Source organism: Notolepis coatsorum, assembly GCF_963971535.1.
Source record: "Notolepis coatsorum genome assembly, chromosome: 6".
NCBI lineage: Eukaryota > Metazoa > Chordata > Actinopteri > Aulopiformes > Paralepididae > Notolepis > Notolepis coatsorum.
The window spans coordinates 35,467,228-35,487,527 of NC_140170.1; the positions used below are offsets into that span (position 1 = coordinate 35,467,228).

At 46.2% G+C, this 20,300-nt stretch overlaps 1 protein-coding gene across 1 annotated transcript in view; it reads right to left on the reverse strand.

Annotated features, from left to right (window-relative positions):
• Window positions 1-2,212: 2,212 nt before the first annotated feature.
• Window positions 2,213-20,300, reverse strand: part of LOC311229441 (kelch-like protein 20) — a gene marked incomplete at both ends in the record, with an annotated part of 38,597 nt that continues 20,509 nt past the window's right edge. Inside the window, one exon of the mRNA XM_084315525.1 lies at window positions 2,213-2,305. Coding sequence (XP_084171651.1) covers window positions 2,213-2,305 — 93 coding nt within the window. The remainder of the gene's footprint in view (window positions 2,306-20,300) is intronic.

Consider the following 20,300-nt stretch of genomic DNA (forward strand, 5'->3'; position numbering starts at 1 on the left):
GAACTGGTTAATGGCGGAGAAGGGTGGAGTCTGTTCCATGTTTGGACAGTACTGCTGCACATTCATTCCGACGAATGTGGGGCCAGGGGGAAAGTTCTCCGAGGCCATGGCTAAGCTGAAGGATTTGAGGGAGGAGTTGAGGGGGAATTCTGGCCGGAATGAAGAATGGTGGGGGAGTGGGGTGTTGGAAAGATTGGGACAGTGGGGAAGCATAGTGATGCAGACGGGGATATCCATTGGGGTGGCAGGGTTGATATTGGTTCTCCTTTTCTGTTGTGGTATGCCTCTCTTGGGTAGGCTGGTAACTTCACACGTAACGAGCCAAATGCTGATGGTGGGACAGAAAGAGATTGAGCCACAAATCGGGCCATATCCTCAGCTTTATGCTGCCTTAGAGGGAGACGAGGGGATAGAGGATTAGGGGTATGGTGAGGTAGGGACATTTTCTTTTTGTTGGTTCTTTCCTTTAAGAGTGACGGGGGATGGTCTGAGTGCAGTTTTGTTGGTTTATTCCTTTAACTAGGAATTTTAGTCTGATTTTCTAATGATCCTTCGGCATAGAGATTGCAACCATTGAAAATCATTGCATTGTTTTTTATTTTTTTATTATTTTTTGTTTATTTTACTTGTGGTCCTGGTCAAACCGGAATGGGAAGGGGCATCGGCAGAGTGTCGGTTCTGAGCCTGAGGAAGCATTGAGAAGAAGTGGTCTGGGGATCGGTTCTGGGGACTGGAGGGACAAAAGGGGGGGCTAACGCAGTGGGCAAGATGGGCACCTCCCGTCGAAGATGGGGGGACACGTGGTGAGGTCGGTACCAGCGCCTCCCGTCCAGGCATGGGGACATGCTTCTACGAGGACTGGAGGTGTGGCGTGGTGGTTGCTGTATTGGCAAAATGTGACTTTTGGCAATACGGTGAGGAGACTATGGCGTGGGCATGGAAGGGGGGCTGAGCGATGGACACTGGGACTCAATGTTATGGAAGAGACAATGTCATTTTTTTTGGGAGGGATGTTCTATGTTTAGTTCTGACGGTCAACTTCTCCTTTCCCTGATGAGAGTCGCGGTTTCCGGCCGGAACTGTGGCTCATTTGGTAAGCGGTGGAGGTTGGGGGGTTTGTCTGTCAGGTTAGGATTATAAATTGGGGTATTTTTTATTTTTTTTTTTATGTTTTATTATTACTCTTGTTGTGAGCGGTTTTGTGTTTATTGTGAGAACGGTAGTCAGCCTTTGTTGGTCCGTTAGGGGTCCAGTGAATGAAGTAAGGTTTCTTGTTTAGTTAGACATTTAAAATGTATTATATGGCTAGGTTTCTTGTTTAGATCAGCCATTTAAACTTTTATTATATAAATATGGTTTCTCGTTTAGTTAGACGTTCACATTTTCTTGGTTATATGATTTGGGTGGGACTAGGGATAGCCCCAAATGGGGGAATGTTGGGGAAAATGTATGGGGTGGACTAGTTTAATATAGGTCAACTAGCAGTGCTGAAAGACGGTCTGGCTGACGTTCTTAAAACAATTTGGAACAGATGGACATTTCAGTACGGCATGTTGTGTGCTGGTAATCTCGTACATTGTATGCTTTCATATCTTGTTCTTTTCTCTCTTTCACACAGACACACGGACACACACGTACACAGACACACACAGTCGCACAGACATACACACCGACACACACACACACACACACATTCCCTGTGACACAATACACACATACAATACACATACGTCTGTACGCAGACGCACGCACACACAGACACACACACACATACACACACACACACACACACACACACACACACACATCTCACTCTCTACATCATATCGTGTGTGGACATCATATCTTGTTTATCTCTCTTCATGTTCTTAATGTTCTTATCTCTCTCCGATGTTAAATCTACGTATCATCTTAATGTACGTCATGTCAGATCTGACATGATATGATACGTCATCATATCTGTCATGGGGGGGCAGGACTGAGAGGGGATTTAGGGGACAGGCAAAGGGATTGAGGGGAGAGTGTTTTTTGTTCAAGCTGTGGTGATCCTCTGCTCGACCCATAGCTCTTGCTGTTAAGAACTTCTTTTCTTAAATAAATTACCTATTTGTTACAATTGGAAATATCGTCTCCTGCTGTGTTAAACAACCTTCAGCCACAACACTATACATACTGATTTATTTCGCAAAAACCTACTGACAGAAACACCTTACTACGGGGTGACAGTTTCCATCCCACCCACCTCATTAAGAGCCTCCCGGTCAGCCAGTTTCACCGAGCCAGGAGAATCTGCAGCCTTGATAGTCTATATCAGAGACAGTTCACAGACCTGAGCAGGAGATTCCAGGAGAGAGGATATCCTACAGAATGGATAGATAAAGCTGCTAACCGCTTTGATGTGGCCACACAGGACGAATGCCTACAACCTAGAATTAGACCCACTAAGGACCAGTCCCCACTGTGCTGTACTACATATTTTCCTGTAGGTTTTGAATTAAAAAAGATCCTACACAAACATTGGCACATCATCAACTCTGATCCCAAACTCCAAGCTGTTTTCAAGGAACCTCCTGCCGTAGTCTACAAACGCCCCCCCAACCTGAGAAACCAACTAGTGAGATCCTATAGTATAGCCCACCCACGGCTCACAGACCCACGTTCCTAGATAACACCCCGGATGGGAAATATAAGTGTGGTAACTGTGCACAGTGTGGCTATACTATTAAGACCTACACACATCCACGTAATGGTAAAACCCTCAGAGTCCGTGGCTTCATCACCTGTAGCTCCACTCATGTCATCTACCTAATCAAATGTCCTTGTGGCCTGAGCTATGTAGGTAAAACCAACCGGCAACTCAAAATACGCATCAGCGAACACCGCAGCAACATCAGATGTGGTGATGAACATAACCCGGTTGCAGTACACTTTAGACAGGCAGGACACAATATCAGCACATTAAGATACACTGGCATTGAAAAGGTAGAGAGACCAGCGAGAGGAGGAGACCATGGCAAACTACTTTTGCAGAGAGAGACCTACCATATTCACACCCTGCAGACTATGGCCCCTCTTGGACTGAATGAAGAGTTTGACATCAAACCCTTCCTGTAAATACACACATTCTGTCCTGATTCTGTGTTTTGTTAATAAATTTTTCTGTTTTTTAAGTTTTCTTATTATACATTTTTTCTCAATTTTGGCATGTGAAGGTGTGTCACATTTAACTACTTAACTACCGTACTACTGTTATTGTTACTATGTACCGTATGTTCTAGGCACTTGAGCTGCAATATGGTCTGTAAATGTGTAGCCTAGGCTAATTGATTTGAACTTTGACCTGGCTCAACCTTTCCCTTAATTTGTATATATACCCCACCCCTTTTCACATGTCGTTGACACTTGAAAAAGGCCACAGGCCGAAACGTTGTGTTCAAGTACATTAAAACTTGGGAACACTGTATAGACGGTGTGCAGACTTTTTTTTCCACAACATTACAGATCTATTTAGAGTCTAGCACCCGTGACTACACTGGGGATGTGCGTGAGTCTTTTCTACTACGTGTCCTGGTGTCTCACCATGTTAGTGGGGTGTCCTGGTGTCTCACCATGTTAGTGGGGTACGGTGGCGTGTACCACTTCCGCGACGGTTTTGATTTCCGGGTTGGCCTGATTGGCCACTAAGCCCACGTGACCCTACGCTGGCACGCCCCCCTTACCCCGCTTACGCCTGAGAGTCACACACCAGCTTCTGTTTCACCTAACAGCACTATTGCTCCGTGATCATAGCCATCCATCTCTAAAGCTAACCACTATTTGTAAAAGCCACAACCACGTTACCATATGTAATAATGTAAATCATTGTGTCGTTGTACATATTGTGTACACCGTTAGAAGCTAACGCAGCTTATCATTGTGTCGTTGTACATATTGTGTACACCGTTAGAAGCTAACGCAGCTTAGCCTGGTAGCCAGCATGAATGCCCGATGTAGAAGGCATAGACGCAGGTCGCTTGTTGGCCGGCATGAGTGCCCGATTTGGGGTGGTTCTCTCCTCTTTGTGTGCCTTTGTCCTTGCGGGTGTTTTGCCGGGGGAGCTTGTGGACGTGACAATAGTGGTGGGCGTATGGTGTTTGAGCTTGTAGCGCTAGTTAGCTCATAGCTACCCAGCTTGTTAGCCTTGTAGCCTAGTTAGCTTGCAGCTATCGTTAGCTTCTAAGGCAACGGTGTATACCCGATTTAAAATGGTTCTCTCCTCCTTGTATACCCGCGTCCTCACAAGCATTCTGCCAGGGAACTTATGGACATGACAATAGTATTTATAAGGTGTTTGATCATTGTGTCGTTGTACATATTGTGTATACACCGTTGCGTTAGAAGCTAACTATAGCTGCAAGCTAACTAGGCTACAAGGCTAACAAGCTGGGTAGCTATGAGCTAACTAGCGCTACAAGCTCAAACACCCTACGCCCACCACTATTGTCGCGTCCACAAGCTCCCCCGGCAGAACACCCGCAAGGACAAAGGCACACAAAGAGGAGAGAACCACCCCAAATCGGGCACTCATGCCGGCCAACAAGCGACCTGCGTCTATGCCTTCTACATCGGGCATTCATGCTGGCTACCAGGCTAAGCTGCGTTAGCTTCTAACGGTGTACACAATATGTACAACGACACAATGATAAGCTGCGTTAGCTTCTAACGGTGTACACAATATGTACAACGACACAATGATTTACATTATTACATATGGTAATGTGGTTGTGGCTTTTACAAATAGTAGTTAGCTTTAGAGATGGATGGCTATGATCACGGAGCAATAGTGCTGTTAGGTGAAACAGAAGCTGGTGTGTGACTCTCAGGCGTAAGCGGGGTAAGGGGGGCGTGCCAGCGTAGGGTCACGTGGTCTTAGTGGCCAATCAGGCCAACCCCGGAAATCAAATCCGTCACGGAAGTGGTACACGCGTCCTGGTGTCTCACCATGTTAGTGGGGTGTCCTGGTGTCTCACCATGTTAGTGGGGTGTCCTGGTGTCTCACCATGTTAGTGGGGTGTCCTGGTGACTCACCATGTTAGTGGGGTGTCCTGGTGTCTCACCATGTTAGTGGGGTGTCCTGGTGTCTCACCATGTTAGTGGGGTGTCCTGGTGTCTCACCATGTTAGTGGGGTGTCCTGGTGTCTCACCATGTTAGTGGGGTGTCCTGGTGGCCTGTAACTGTTCCGCAACAGTAAGTGACTTCCGGGGTAGGCCTGATTGGCCCCGACAGGCACGTGACGCGGCAAACTCAGGACGCGCAACGAGGCTGCTGAGAGCTGTCGCGCGGAAATAGGCTGTCTATTGCCATTCTCTAACACAAACTCTAACTTTAACCAGCTCCTTAACAGCGCCTAAACTTAACCGTTCTAACCTTAACCAACTCCGAAACAATGCCTAACCTTAACCTTAACCTTAACCATGCCTAACCTTAACCATAGAAAGAATATTGCCATTCTCTAAGACAAACTCTAACCTTAACCAGCTCCTTAACAGCGCCTAAACTTAACCGTTCTAACCTTAACCAACTCCGAAACAATGCCTAACCTTAACCTTAACCTTAACCATGCCTAACCTTAACCGGCGAAAGAATACACGTTAAAAAAAAATCATGTTAAAAAAAAAAGATTTGATGGGATTCGAACTTACCAACAACGGACCGCAGGATCACAGGACCGCTGCTCTGCCAGGTGAGCTGAAGCACCGAATGAAAGTCATGGCGTATTTGGACGGTTACGTAATTCCGCAAGCTCTGCCGCTCGGCTCCGCGGAGCGTGCCGCGCGGCAGAGAAAGTTGTGCGTCACGTGCCTGTCGGGGCCAATCAGGCCTACCCCGGAAGTAACTTACTGTTGCGGATAAGCTATAAGCGTCCTGGTGTCTCACCATGTTAGTGGGGTGTCCTGTTCACCATGTTAGTGGGGTGTCCTGGTGTCTCACCATGTTAGTGGGGTAAGGAAAACACCAGTCTGAGGTTTAGAGACCTTTGTTACACGTCGTCCCCCTTCTCTCGTCCCCCTGATCTCCTGACACTCACTCTCCTATCTAATAAAGCAGAAAGGCCCTAAAATACCTTTTCTTTTTAATATATTTTTTACAATCTTTGTGATTGTGTCAGGATTAAGTGATAATATCTGCACGTCCACCGATCCATCCTCTCTGTCTGTCTCTGGTCTATGAAATGGAATATTGCTGAATATTGATAGAAGTTATCCAATGGTGTTTTCGGAAAGCGATATCTGGCTAACTGCAGAATCCTGGTTTGTCGCAGACCTCATTAACAAGGAGAGTTTGTTTTGTTTTCCAAGGTAAAGTCAGGGGTAAAGTCACCTGGGTTGGCAGGGTGGCTTGGTTGTTAGAGTGAAGGTCACAGGTTCAATCCCTAGTGTGTCTGTTCCTGTTCAGGTGTCCTTGAACAAGACACTGAACCCTCTACCTGCCAAGGGGCCTGTGCATTCTGTTATACAGGAGCTATTTATATATATATCTTAACATTTGAAAATAAATACATTCCTACAGTAATTTAACTGTATTATGGCAATAGGAGAGCTCTACATTTACATTTACATTGAGAGCTCTACATGTCACTATATATGGGGGTGGGGGTGGGGGGGGGGGGGGGGGCAAAGAGAAAGAAAAGCGGCCTTGTGACAAAGAAGATTTGACATCCTCCAGAGACTACTGCTATTGTGCCATTGAGCAAGGCGCTGGCAGTGTTGGGAAAGTTCACTTTCTACATGAACTAGTTCAGTTCACAGTTCAACATTTTTTAAATGAACTACTGTAGTTCAGGTCATAGTTCATAATAAAAAAATTTGAACTAAAGTTCATGGTTTCAAAAATGAAATAATTTATAGTTTATAGTTCTTTTTTCAATACGTTGCTGAAAGCTATTATTTGTAAAAATTATTGAACCCCAGACAGCAATCGGAATACTGGCATTTCCATAACGCTTTGCTGCCGCCCATTCAGTCCACACTAGCAGCAGTTGCAGCTTTCTTCTCTACAGTATATTTTCAAAAACATGAGAAAAAACTTAGCTTGAATTGTCTTTATTATGAAAACAAAAACAGGACTTTTGCTTATTCTCAATGTGCCGTTTAAGGTTTGCTGTCGACGTCGTCGATGTATGGACTTGCTTCTTCAAACCGGGTGGACAAAGTTTACAGACAAACAAATTTCTCCGTCTGAGTCAGTACTGACTTTAACATTAAACTATTTTAAATGCTCATACGCCAACGTCGTAGAGGTAGAGTCTGACTCTGAGCGAGTGCTGCTGCAGCTCTCGGCTTCGTCCATGATACTAATGCTCGCTTCCGTGGTTCCACTGTTTGTTGTGAGGAGTCTGATGATGTAGCAGGGGGTGACAGGCACGTTGCCAGATTCGGTGGTTTTCCGCATTATTTTGAAGCCTGTTTACGGTGTGTTTTAACTGGGTTTTTGGCTGAAAGGCATATGAAATCTGGCACACCTTTGAAAGCCGTTATAATAGAGTGCTGAGAATGAACGCACTTTTGAACGCCGTTATACAGCGCTGAGAATGAACGCGTTCTCAATTACGTTCATTTAGCGGAAATACAGTACGTTCAGTTCACGTTCGCCCAAAATCGAACGCGTTCAGGTACATCACTGGGCGCTGGATCTCACACCACCCGCTCTGGTCAAGCTGCTCAGTGGCAATTGGAACTTGGAATTGAAAATATGGAATTTCTGGCTCCTGGGTGAGAATGTGTAACTGTAGTAGGAAAGACACAGTGTTGCTCCGTCAACCTCAGTGAGTCAATATTACCAGAATAAATACACTTTTAGAGTAGAATAAAAAGTGAGAAATGCTCAATCTTTGCCCTATGATTCACACGCCCACTCACGTCACGAAGAAACGTCCACAATAAGCTGACCTTTTGAGTATGATGTACTACTCCTATCTATATCTGCTGAATCACCAGTCTCTTTCATGTCATATGGCCAGAGGATGTGTCTCGAAGTGAGATATCATCTGATTGGTTGGAAGGACACGACACGCCAGAGGATGTGTCGCATACATTCTTAACCTCTTAAGCCATATTTTCAGAATATTCGCCTAAGAATACATACCTAAGTAAATAGAAGATTGCTCCACTTCTACAAGGGCCATTTGCATGTTCTTGGTATCTAGGGACATCTATGGATCTCAGGGAATGTATTCCCAGTGTCAGAAATATTGTGTCTGTTACTAGGCTTGGAGTAAATTGTAATGAACCAAAGGAGAATATCAATTATATATATCTCCCCTTTACAATGGCAGAGTTCAATCTGGATTTAGTACCACCATACGTAGGCCTGTAAATTCCTCAAGTCACCCGCCATAATTCTTGACCTATTTGTACTTGACATGAGCTAAATAAACCTGTGGTAATTAAGTCTATATCTGAATAAGTACATATTTGATCTAGCTAAATTCCTCCACAATATTGGCGTCACTACGAACAAGATATTTTTTTACCTTAGCAGTTTTTTCTTTTCTTCTACTTGTGCAAAGAAAAGGGTGAGTTTTACTCTGTCGACATATATACTGTATGCATGGTAAGAAACTTGACCTTCCTCCTATTCTTTGCATTTAGTTGATGAAAGTGATTATGCTACAGAGTTATGGCTGGATGGTGAGATCTGTGTGCATCGTTTGATCTGGCATTAATATTTTACGGGTTGCGCGTTTGTAATTGCCCGGTTCTGTGTAGTAAGGCAGAATTGGTGGGGTAACGTCGGGTTTTGATTGATTGATTGAAAAGTTTATTAACAGATTGCAGAATGGGTACAGTACAGTACAGCTCAATACATACAATTGTTAAGGGGATGCAGACGAGAGAAATACTTTCGTCTTGTTTACATCAGGGTCCCCCATTTTCAATTAATCATATGACACAAATACGACATACAGATAGACAGTACTGCTACATCTATACATTTATGACATACCAGATTTGCAAATACAGTACTGTTTGTGATACAAAAAAATCCAGAAAAAGAGTGTATATACATTTGACATAGAAACTGTACATTGGAGGAGGTTGGGTAGGTGGGGTGGGGTTGGGTGGGGCTGTACATTGGAGGTGGGGGGGGGTTGGGTAGGGGGGGACACTGTACACTGTACATTGGAATACTGACATACATTTGACATAGAAACTGTACATTGTAGGAGGTTGGGTAGGTGGGGTGGGGTTGGGTGAGGCTGTACATTGGTGGAGATGGGGGGGGGGGGGGTGGGTAGGGGACACACACTGTACATTGGAATACTGACAAAGCCATACTTGGTCTTTACTGTACAACTGGGTTAGCACATTTGTAGGGGCCAGTTTCGAATTGCCTTGTCGGTTGGGTGTCAGAAAATGACATGGGGTAACGCTTTGTCAAAAGGACGGGTTTGTCTCGTAGTATACAATTCTTTTTCTTTTTTTTATCCTCTCTTTCTCCGATTTTTCTCAGTTTTTTCTCCCCATCCCAATTTTAGTTGTTGTGCCAATTCCCCCCCTCCCCTACCTGGTTTGTTGTGCGCATGTTCTCCTACTGGTCGGTACAAGGGAACCCTGAAGTCATCCGCACGCTTCCTCCGACACGCGCGGCGACAGCCAGTGACTCTTTTTTCACCTGGCAGCGAGGACTCTCATTGGTGAAGTGTAACGCGTGGGAGGTCACGCTGCCTTCATCAAGTCCTGCCTCCGCTGAGCAAGCGCCCAGACCTGACCTGTAGGCGTCGCTGTCCACAACGGCAGTTTCCCACCCATGACTTGCCCTCCCCCTAACCCAGCCAAACGGGTTAGTATAGCGATCAGCCCAAGCCTCAAGCAATGCTCACTCCGGGAGTCGAGACCGCAGCCTCTTGCATTGGGGACGAGCGCATAGTCTCGTTGTATACCTGTGTGTGATCGATATCGGAGATATGTGGAAACATAAAAAAGCAGTCTTAATGTTTTTGGCGAAGTACTGTTTTTTCTGGTGTATACATGCAGGCACGTGCACACATAGAGCCCAAGGGGTGCTTGAGCACGTGCCTTTTTGAGCCTCATAAAAAAAGTGCTCTTTAAAAATTTTTTAAAAGATAATTTTTTTATTTTTTACCGTTACGCATATCGACTGCCCTTCCAACTGAAAAATGTCAGGATAGAATCAAAATATTAGGTAAAGAAGGAGCGATGCCCCATATTCCATTGCAGTTTGCACGGCCTCCTCAGCGTGCCTCGCCGCGGACCTATATTTTATGCATAGCGTGGGTGGTGAGGATGATGATGATGATGATGATGATGATGATGATGATGATGATGATGATGATGATGATGATGATGATAGAAACCGCTGTGGCGCATACAGTTGAATGCTGGTATTACACTCACTGAGGGACACGAAGAAGTCAAGTCCGATGGGATTTCGGAATCTCAAATACAAATCGGGATTGGAATAAAAAATGCATTTATATTAAACAATACAGAATATACAGCACTACAGGGGTCTGTAGGGTAAGCACTTATTCCCTCCCCCCTGGACATGTATGGAGATGTATGGGCCTTTTAAGTCAGTGATAAAAGTGTCTTTCAAGGATAAGTGAGCTCCCGAAAAGGGCCCTTAAAAATCTGGTTTGCGCGCTACGAGCGCTCGGTTAAAAGACACACAGGTATACTTGCCCTTTTCAGCCTTTGAGCACCTGCTCCTCTAAAGTCCTGAGCACGTCCCTGAACATCACCATTCTAGGTTCAATAGAATAAAAGTTATGAAGCGTAATTCGAAATAAATACATTTGATTTTTGCCATACCAGAATATTCAAAACATCAATATTTGAACTTGTTGATTCCTCACACAGTATTAACTTAAAATAGCAATACAAAATTATATTACACAGCAATTGTGTGAACATTAAGACGTTTTTAAAGAATTCATGATTTCGATTGTGGCCATTTTGGATACATTTTTATTAAATTCAACTGGTTTCTTGACACTCAAGCCCAAATTGTTCTATAGATCCTTATCTTCAAATTAGAAGTGAAAACGAAACTTTCGCATACATTTGAAATGACTGAGTGTCCAGGCACCCCACTATCAGAAAAGTGTGTGGTTTTCTGGTCAGCAGGAGATGTGCATCTCTGGCAGCTTATGGTCAGTGGCATTGTTCGTCAAATAGTGTTGAACTCGAGTGTTACACCCTGAGTGCATAGTATAATAGACATATTAGCATGGTAGGTAGTAGTATATGGATAGTAACATAGTACATAGTAGTAAGGTACTAGTAAAAGACAGTTATTTATATATATTATATTGTAGAAATCGTCGGAATAGAGAAACCCACAATTTCTATCAGTTGACAACACAAAGCCATGTGTCATTTATTTCACAATAGCACAAGTGACAGCTGTCAGAACTATGCCGTGCTAGCTTCTGACAGCTTGTAGTAATCAAACATTTATCAATGAAACCCCACACAGGGCGTCTCCTCTCAGCCCAACCCAAAACCAACCTCCTTAAAGTGACAGTGCCCCATCAACACATCAAAACAATACCATGGGGAATTATGTCTCTATAGAACCCACTACAATATAAATATTATATTTATTAAGAAGGTTATTTATTTAATTGCATCTCAGATATTGATTGAAGAGGTGTGTTTCTATATGGGTCCCCATACACAGGGCATACGAGGGCATTCGCATGCAGTCACCAGCTCTCCACCCAATCCAATGCCTATATGGGAGATTTCCGACGACCTGTTAAGACGGCACTCTCTTACGGTAAGACAGCACTTTCTTATGCCACCATCGCCAAAACACCAAAAGAGCATAAAATCACTGACCTCTAGGACCATCATTCAGGTCATACTACCAGTTAGATTAGATTAGATTGAAATGTATTGTCATCATACAGCATAAGTACATTACAATGAAAATAAGTGGGGCTTCCAACCCGAGTGCAAATGTAACAGTAAAGTGCAATAGTAATATTAATATAGTGATTAAGCTGGGTATAAGATATATACATTTGTTCTACTGAGTATAATGCTAATCACATGTATGTAGAGAGTTGTAATATATTTAAATGTTTCAAAAAATGTCTTATGTACCCCAGTTGCTATTGCATGCACATATTTGTGTTTTATTACACGTATATGTACGTACTGTACATACTATTCGCCTGTTTTATTATCCACCCATCCATAGCAACACTATTATCACCGACATCCAAGAAGGGGGATCCCCCCTTGAACGGCCCTTCTAAGGTTTCTCTCCTCCACATAGCCTGTGGTGCTTTTTTCCTATTGCTATAGGTTTTTCCTTACCTTCGCTGGGGTATGTCTGGGAGTGTTGCATTTATTACTTTACATTTATTTTGGATTTCATGGTGGGTTTTTTGTTCTTGATTTATTGGGATGTTTCTTCTTGAATAGTTTAAAGAAGACTTGTCTGGCCCATGGGGACATTAACTTGTGATTTCGGGCTTTACAAATCAATCAAAAAAAAATTCGAACCTTGACTAACCTTACTGTCATGCACTTGTCCTAATAAACTAACGTTAGGTTATGACTATAACCAAGTTCTGTTAACACTTAGTGAACGCTCAGCGTTTCATGCATATATCTCGCTTCAGCATATATACACTGAATAATTACACAAATGTACCTTTAATGCCCGCATTCATCTGGCCACACCCCCATCCGCGTACCTATATAAGCAGGGATGGTGCCACACACTCATCTCCTTCCCAACAAATTTCACCACAATGAAAAATCAAGGGCCTGCAGCAGCGTCTAGACGCTGAGCGTTCACTAAGTGTTAACAGAACTTGGTTATAGTCATAACCTAACGTTCTATATCACACTTAGCTCACGCTCAGCGTTTCATGCATAATAGGAGCTGAGCGGGAGCTAGAAGCTCGACAAATGTACCCTGCTGAGGCCCCCCACAACCATCAGACCAGGGAGGGCCGAGTCCCCACGACCCCCCCTAATGGAGGGAACCCCCCCTATTAGAGGTTTACCGGGAGGGCGACGGACCCGACCGTGTGAAGAGGCACTCAAGCAACTCAACGCACAGGGTGAGCAGACCGTGGCTTGACCCCACGACTACACACACGCACAACCCCGCATGCCACCCGGGAACGAGCGGAGTGAAACAACCTCGTTACTGCCCCCAGAATCACGGGGTCAGGGGCAAACCCAACCCTGTGGCAAGGCCGTAGCAGCGGAGCGCGAAGGAAGACCCAGACCCACCAAGGGACTGGACCCCCTGGAACGGGGGCCCGGAGAAGTCCATGATGCCAGCATCAAGACCCCACCAGGTGGGCACGTAGTGCCCCGCCCCCCACATCGCCAGCGTATTCGGACAAAGGCCCCTCAGCCGAGCGGGCCCCGTCCCCCCAATAGTACACCGCCTGGCACACTGACCCTGCAACAGGCAGTCAGCATGGCCGTAAGCACACAAAAAAGGTTAACCAACGGAAGCAGGCAGCGCACCGGGGAAAAACCAAGCAACAGGCTATTAACCCTAGCCTGGAGACTGCGGACGAGACAGGCGCCAGAGGGGACAGCTGAACACAGCCGCCCCGGCGGAAGGAGCGTAAGCTGGCGGTGTTGCATGACCAAGCCTCCATTTAATAAACCCCCACCCAGAGGGGTTGAGGCAGAGAAGGCTGACACGATTGGCAGACGTCATGAACGTGCAGGGGCACCCTCAAACGGTGAACCCGGGAGTTGACACTGCTCCAACACACCAGGGAATCAACCACCTTGGCGTTACCCAATGCGGTGGTTGTTCCTATAACCCCTCAAGAAAAAACTCCAAAACACACCTGCGGGTATACACCGGCTATACCGCAGTACAAGTGTTTCAGTTTTCAAAAAAGGGTTAACCCAGGCCTACGGGTCGACGAAACATTACTTCGGACCGGGCCTGGCGATACGGGAAGCACAGGGTCACCAGAGGAGGTCAAAGACCACCCCAACAGGCCCCTCTTCGCCATGCGTGAGAGAGGAGCGAAAAAGAATGGAGAACCAGCCCCTAAGCACACCATACTTGGTATTCCCAGGCGGTCACCCAACCAAGTACTAACCAGGACCAACCTGTGTAGCGGCCGAGATCCGACGAGATCGAGCGTGTACAGGTTGGCATGGCCGTAAGCCATTACGACAGTGCTGAGTAAACACGTACCCAACCAGGGTCTCCATAGCGCTTAACCCTGTGACACCCGGACCGACCTGGCATTTTACCCCCTGAAAAAAGCCCAAGTCCCTCAGTTTTGTTTCTTTAATAGTTGTCATACAGAAGTACAGAATACTTTCATACAAAATGCTTCTTACTGTTACGCTCCAGAGACTGTGCTAGACAAGATAGTATCAAATAACATAGTATAGCATGTAATTTAGAAGTAGAAAAGTAGAAAATGAGGTGACAGTGTTCAGTATAGACATATGTACAATGTTCGATGCAGAATAGACGTAACTGAGCTACCATATAATATACAATACTATGCAGTGTACTAATGTACAGTACTATATAGTGCAAAGCAGAAATGGGATGAGGTACAATTTAGGTACAATTTACAGTAAGGTGTACGAGTTGTAGTGCAATCCTTCATCAATAAATATAAAGTGTGGGGAGTGGGTGCTACAGTGTGTTTGTTTAAAGTGAGTGTGTGCTATAAAGTGTGTGGGGTGGGTGCTACAGTGTGTTTGTTTAAAGTGAGTGTGTGCGTGTGGATGTGTGTGCTATGTGCGTTTGGTGGTTATTGTTGTGTAGTGTTCATTGTTCGTTTAGCAGCCTGATGGCCTGGGGATAGAAGCTTCTTCTGAGTCTTTCTGTGCTCGCCTTGAGACTCCGGTATCGCTTGCCTGACCGCAGCAGTTCAAAGAGGCAGTTGTTCGGGTGACTGGAGTCTTTAATGATTCTCTTAGCCTTGCCCCTGCAACGCTTGTTGTAAATGTTCTGGAGGGTGGGTAGGCCCCTCCAATTGTGCGTTCGGCTGAATGTGTCACTCTTTGTAGTCTGCTTCGGTCTTGTGCAGTGCTATTCCCAAACCAGGAGGTGATGTTGCCAGTCAGGATGCTCTCTATTGTACATGAGTAGAAGTTCTTAAGGATCTTCTGACTGACTTGGAACTTCCTTAGGCGCCTGAGGAAGTAGAGGCGTTGTCGTGCCTTCTTCACAACACTGTCAATGTGTGTGGTCCATGTCAAGTCCTCGGATATGTAGGCTCCGAGGTACTTAAAGTCCACAATCATCTCCTTTGTTTTGCTGACGTTCAGGGAGAGGCTGTTTTCCTGGCACCATCCCGCCAGGACCTTGACCTCTTCCAGGTAGGCCCTCTCGTCGTTGGCAGAGATCAGGCCCACCACCACTGTGTCGTCAGCAAATTTGATGATTGTATTGCTACTCCGCTGAGCCACACAGTCGTGTGTGTACAGGGAGTAGAGGAGGGGACTCAGAACACAGCCCTGGGGGGCCCCTATGTTGAGGGTGATGGATGAGGAGGTGCAGTTGCCTGCTCTCACCACCTGGGGTCTGCCCGTCAGGAAGTCCAAGACCCACTGGCAGAGGTCATAGTTCAAGCCCAGGTCCCTGAGCTTGGCTATGAGTATGGAGGGGACTATGGTATTGAATGCCGAGCTGTAGTCGATGAATAGCATTCTCACATAGTTCCCCTGCCTCTTGTCCAAGTGTGATGCTGCTGTGTGCAGCACATGGGCTATGGCGTCCTCCGTGGACCTGTTGGGGCGGTATGCAAATTGCAGGGGGTCCATGTTGATGGGGAGGGAGGAGCAGATGTAGCCCTTTACTAGCTTCTCAAAGCACTTCATGGCTATGGAGGTGAGAGCTACAGGGCGGTAGTCGTTGAGGCAAGCAGGCTTGGATTTTTTGGGTACAGGGATAATAGTGGACTTCTTCAGGCAGGTGGGGATGACAGCCTGTTCTAAGGACAGGTTAAATATGTCAGTGAATACTGGGGCCAGTTGGTCGGCACAGACTTTTAGGACGCGGCCGGGGATGCCGTCCGGACCTGCTGCCTTCCTGATATTCACTTTTTTAAAGGTCCGCCTCACCTCATGCTCTGTTACCCTGAACACTGAGTCTCCATCAGCAGCAGACCCCCCCCCCCCCATTGCCGTGGCTTGTGGGCTGGTGTTGTTATTACCAGCATCAAACCTCGCATAGAAGGTATTGAGGTCATTTGCTAAGGAGATGTCACTGTTCAGTTTGAGGGAGGCGCCTTTGTAGTCTGTCATCGTTTTGAGCCCCTGCCACATAGCTCTAGAGTCAGCCTGTTCAAACTGGAGTTCAATTTAATCCCTGTAGCGCCGTTTGGTGTCTGTCACTGTCCTCCTTACGTTGTATCGCGCCACCTTGTGGTCATTCATGTTGCTTGCCACTAGGCCGTCGTTGTATGCTTTGGTGCGCGCTCTCAGAGCTTCACGGACGGATTTGTCTACCCAGGGTTTTTGATTTGGGTAAACTCTCATTGTGGTAGTGGGGATTGTTTCAGGGTACCAGAACAGCAGATCTGCATCCCCGGCGGACAACGGGTTCAACTGATCCGGACCAGCGTGACCAGAACCAGTCCCGTGCCCTAACCACGCCGACATGCCTACTCCAGGAGAAAGGGCAGATATGCGTGTCGATCTTAACATGAAAAGAAGGCGCCACCCAGACGTTCGGGCGAACCGCGCCTGGTGGCCCACCCCAAGGGCGTGAGACCCCTCTACATATGTTCAGATCCATTCCGTCATCATCCCCCAGACATGAACGAGAATCCGTCGATAACCAACCCAGGTCGTGGGATGTGGTCGTCGGAAGAGGAAAAACCCCCATCTCAGTTGCTTTATAAAAACGCCGTTTTAACCTCAAGCAACCAAGGCGTGCCAGTCAGTCGCCTGGTTACAGCGAGCTAGCACTATACGTGCGTCGGGACACACCCCCATCAATGAACAGGCTATTTAGACCTGTCATTGAATCCCCAAGGCGCCCAGGGGAACGACAAGAGGGGTGTGACACTTCCTAACTCCAACACTTTTTGAATAGAAAAGAAGGAAGCACCAACAGTATGTATCCCAGTCTAACAGCCGGGGGTAAAAATTGTTCAAATTTTTACATCCCACCACCCTCCCATAGGAAGGAGACGGGGATCCCCAGAGAGACTTCCCATGCGAGCTGTACAGATTGAAAAGAATATGTTGCACCTTGAGCCATGTAAAAAATTGGTTTTAGGGCTTTCCGGGGAAGAGGCACTGAACCCATACACACTCAATAATCGAATTGAATCGAATACATACACAATAGAATAGGACACCTTCTAGAGGGTCCACTCACTTTGACAATCTGAGGAGGAAGGCTCTGTACTCTGATGGAGGCTCCCTCACATGGAAGGAGGAGTCCGAACTCACAGAAGGCCCGAATAAGCGCTTGGTGAGGAGGAGCCCTGACCACCCCCCCGAAACAGATCCATCACATGGACCTGAACAGCACACGGAAGTCCTACCAACAGAGACGCGTACGGTGACGTACTCTATGGCGGGGGAATTTCTGGTGCACACGCCCAATATTCCAGGCCGTGGGACCAGGAAACTCCCTGTCCCCCCCCCCCCTCCCCACCCCGTAACGTGCCGAACCGCAACGTGACAGGAACCTTGAAGGACAGGGGGTGTACCCCTGACCGACAGAAACAAGGGGGAGAGGAAAGGTTACCAGTTCACCCCTTTACGACCCCACACCCATGATACGATGTAATGACAAAAAAGAGAATATGACACAGTCATAGTCAGCTCTATGAAGCGTTTGACATCTTCACACAGCGCATGAGCTAACCTGCTATCTGATTTTTACTAAGGAAAAAACACAGAATAGAGACGGCTTTCTAAGAGCCCCGGTCCAACATACACATGTGCTTCTGTGGCCAGTCCAACCCAGTTGTAGGCCACATGACACACACAACCCATCATCACCTACAAAAAATGGCAAAAACACTCTACAGAGGAACGCCGTTTTTCATAATGAGAGAATACATAATTCTCGATTAGTATCGGCCACAGGCCTTGCTAAGCACACACGACAGCGACCAAACAATCTTTTCTTTTAGGAAAATAAAGTTTCTCCAGCACAACCTCAGCAATCAAGCTAAGGGTTACATCGCATCCCTACCACACAAAAGACACAATGTAGTGCAACAACATGTCTGATAGGAGGATGAAAAAGTCCCAGGGAACCGGGGGGAAAACACAATCCTCCTGCTTTACCCTTAATACGGCCAGTTAAAACAGGAAAACCTGTTAATATGTGAACACACTGTTCATTGTCATCACAGGCTGAGAAAAGAAAATTCTTTACTCATTTGTCACTAAGCATAGCTTCACAGGTTAGTTACCCCTTAGTTGTGAGTACACGGTACATAACAACACACATGATGTTTCTCACACAACAACCAGATCATTTTCACATCTGTAACAACAACCCGATTTGCCCAGAGAAGCTATTTACCAGTGACAAGACAGTTCACACAAAACTCGCGTCGTATCCCAAATGTATTGCAGCAACACACGTTTTCTTACTGCACCTGGTATTCCCAGGTGGTCTCCCATCCAATTACTAACCAGGGCCGAACCTGCTTAGCTTCCGAGATCGGACGAAATCAGGCGTGTTCAGGTTGGTATGGCGGTAATGGAAAACAGCGTTATTTACAAAACATATAGAAGGTAAAGCCAGAAAGACGCGTATAAGGTCTGGCCAAACCTTGTCCTACCCGGAGCGTAGATCAGCGAAGTGCAGTCTCAAGACACCGTAGAACACAGCCATCCTGTGTTGTTCGATCTGGGCAGCGTCGCCGCTCTACCCGTCGCAACGGTCCCTTTGTTGACGCAATCCTTGCCGTCCTGGCTCAGGGCAGGATCGACGAACATCCCCTGTCAAAGATGACGTCGTAGTCAAGAGTGTAAAACATGTTATAATCAAAGCACGTTCAACAGAGTAGCATTAAGCTAACGGCCGCTCCAACCGTCGGTCGCTACTGCCCCTGCTCGCGAGACGCCGTGCGAACGGCGCACGCGACCATAGGGGAGCTCACGGCGGCGTGCGAGTAGCCGGAGCTACCTCGCGCTGGCCTTGTCCGATAGCAGCAAGCTAACGTTTCCTAGTGATCACAACAGGCTAGCGCCGCAGCTAACAGCTGACTGGCTAACAGTAGGCCCAACCTCTGTAGGCCACGCAGTGATCCCAGCAGGCTAACGCCGCAGCTAAAAGCTGACTGGCTAACCGTAAGCTAAGCAGCTATCACCTGAACTTGTACACAATGATATAACACTCACCCAGACAGGCCGCCGTTCTGAAACCCTCCTCACTTTTTAAGAGAAAAGAGAAACAAGATGTCAACACAGCTTTACAACGGTGATTTTACCAACACCCGACGGAATCAGCACAATACCAAACTGGCCTGTGTAGCTGACTTGAACATAGATCTTCCGCTATCGAACATCTTATGCACATATCTCCTTGTGAAGGAATACTCTCATTTGGATATGAAAGATGGGGCTTAACACGGGACAGAGAGATACCCACTCGTCCAGAAAACACAGGGATCACCAGTGTTAATGGTCGCGGCCCACTAGTTAAAACTACAATGGTCTTCAGACCAAGGTCTTCTGTCGCCTAGGCGGCTGAACAAAGGACCCTAGCCTGGGGCCGGTTTTCATAAACATTGTCAATTAGCCCCCATAGCACTAACAGACAAGTGAAGCCTGCCAGCAACAGTACTCACCCAACCTGAAACCCACCGCTCCTCACAACAGCGGCGCGTCACCAGTGATGCCACAGATTACTTGTAAAAGTAATCCGATTACTGATTACTGATTACTCCTTTAAAAAGTAATCCAAGTTACTTTACTGATTACTTGATTATCAGAGTAACTTAGTTACTTTGAAAGTAACTAGGTTACGAAGTCGTCGTCGTTCCCCCAACAGTTTTTTTTAAACGCTTTATTGAAAGTGCATAAATTGTTTTTAACTTGTTTCTCTGCACATAACGTAAATTGTTAAACTAGTGCTTCAGCTTCTGTACCATCAAGTATGGTAAAGCAACAGTCTATGATGCTCACAGCATTAGAGCAGCCAGCCAGTGGTTTTACAAAACCAGTGTATCCATTCACATCTAACAAATGCAGGCTGAACTATTCAATTATATCAACTGTAACTATTAAATTGTTTTTATAAATGTCTCTCTATAAACATACAAGCAGTCTCTCTTTAACATGTAAATTAACTGTAAATCTGG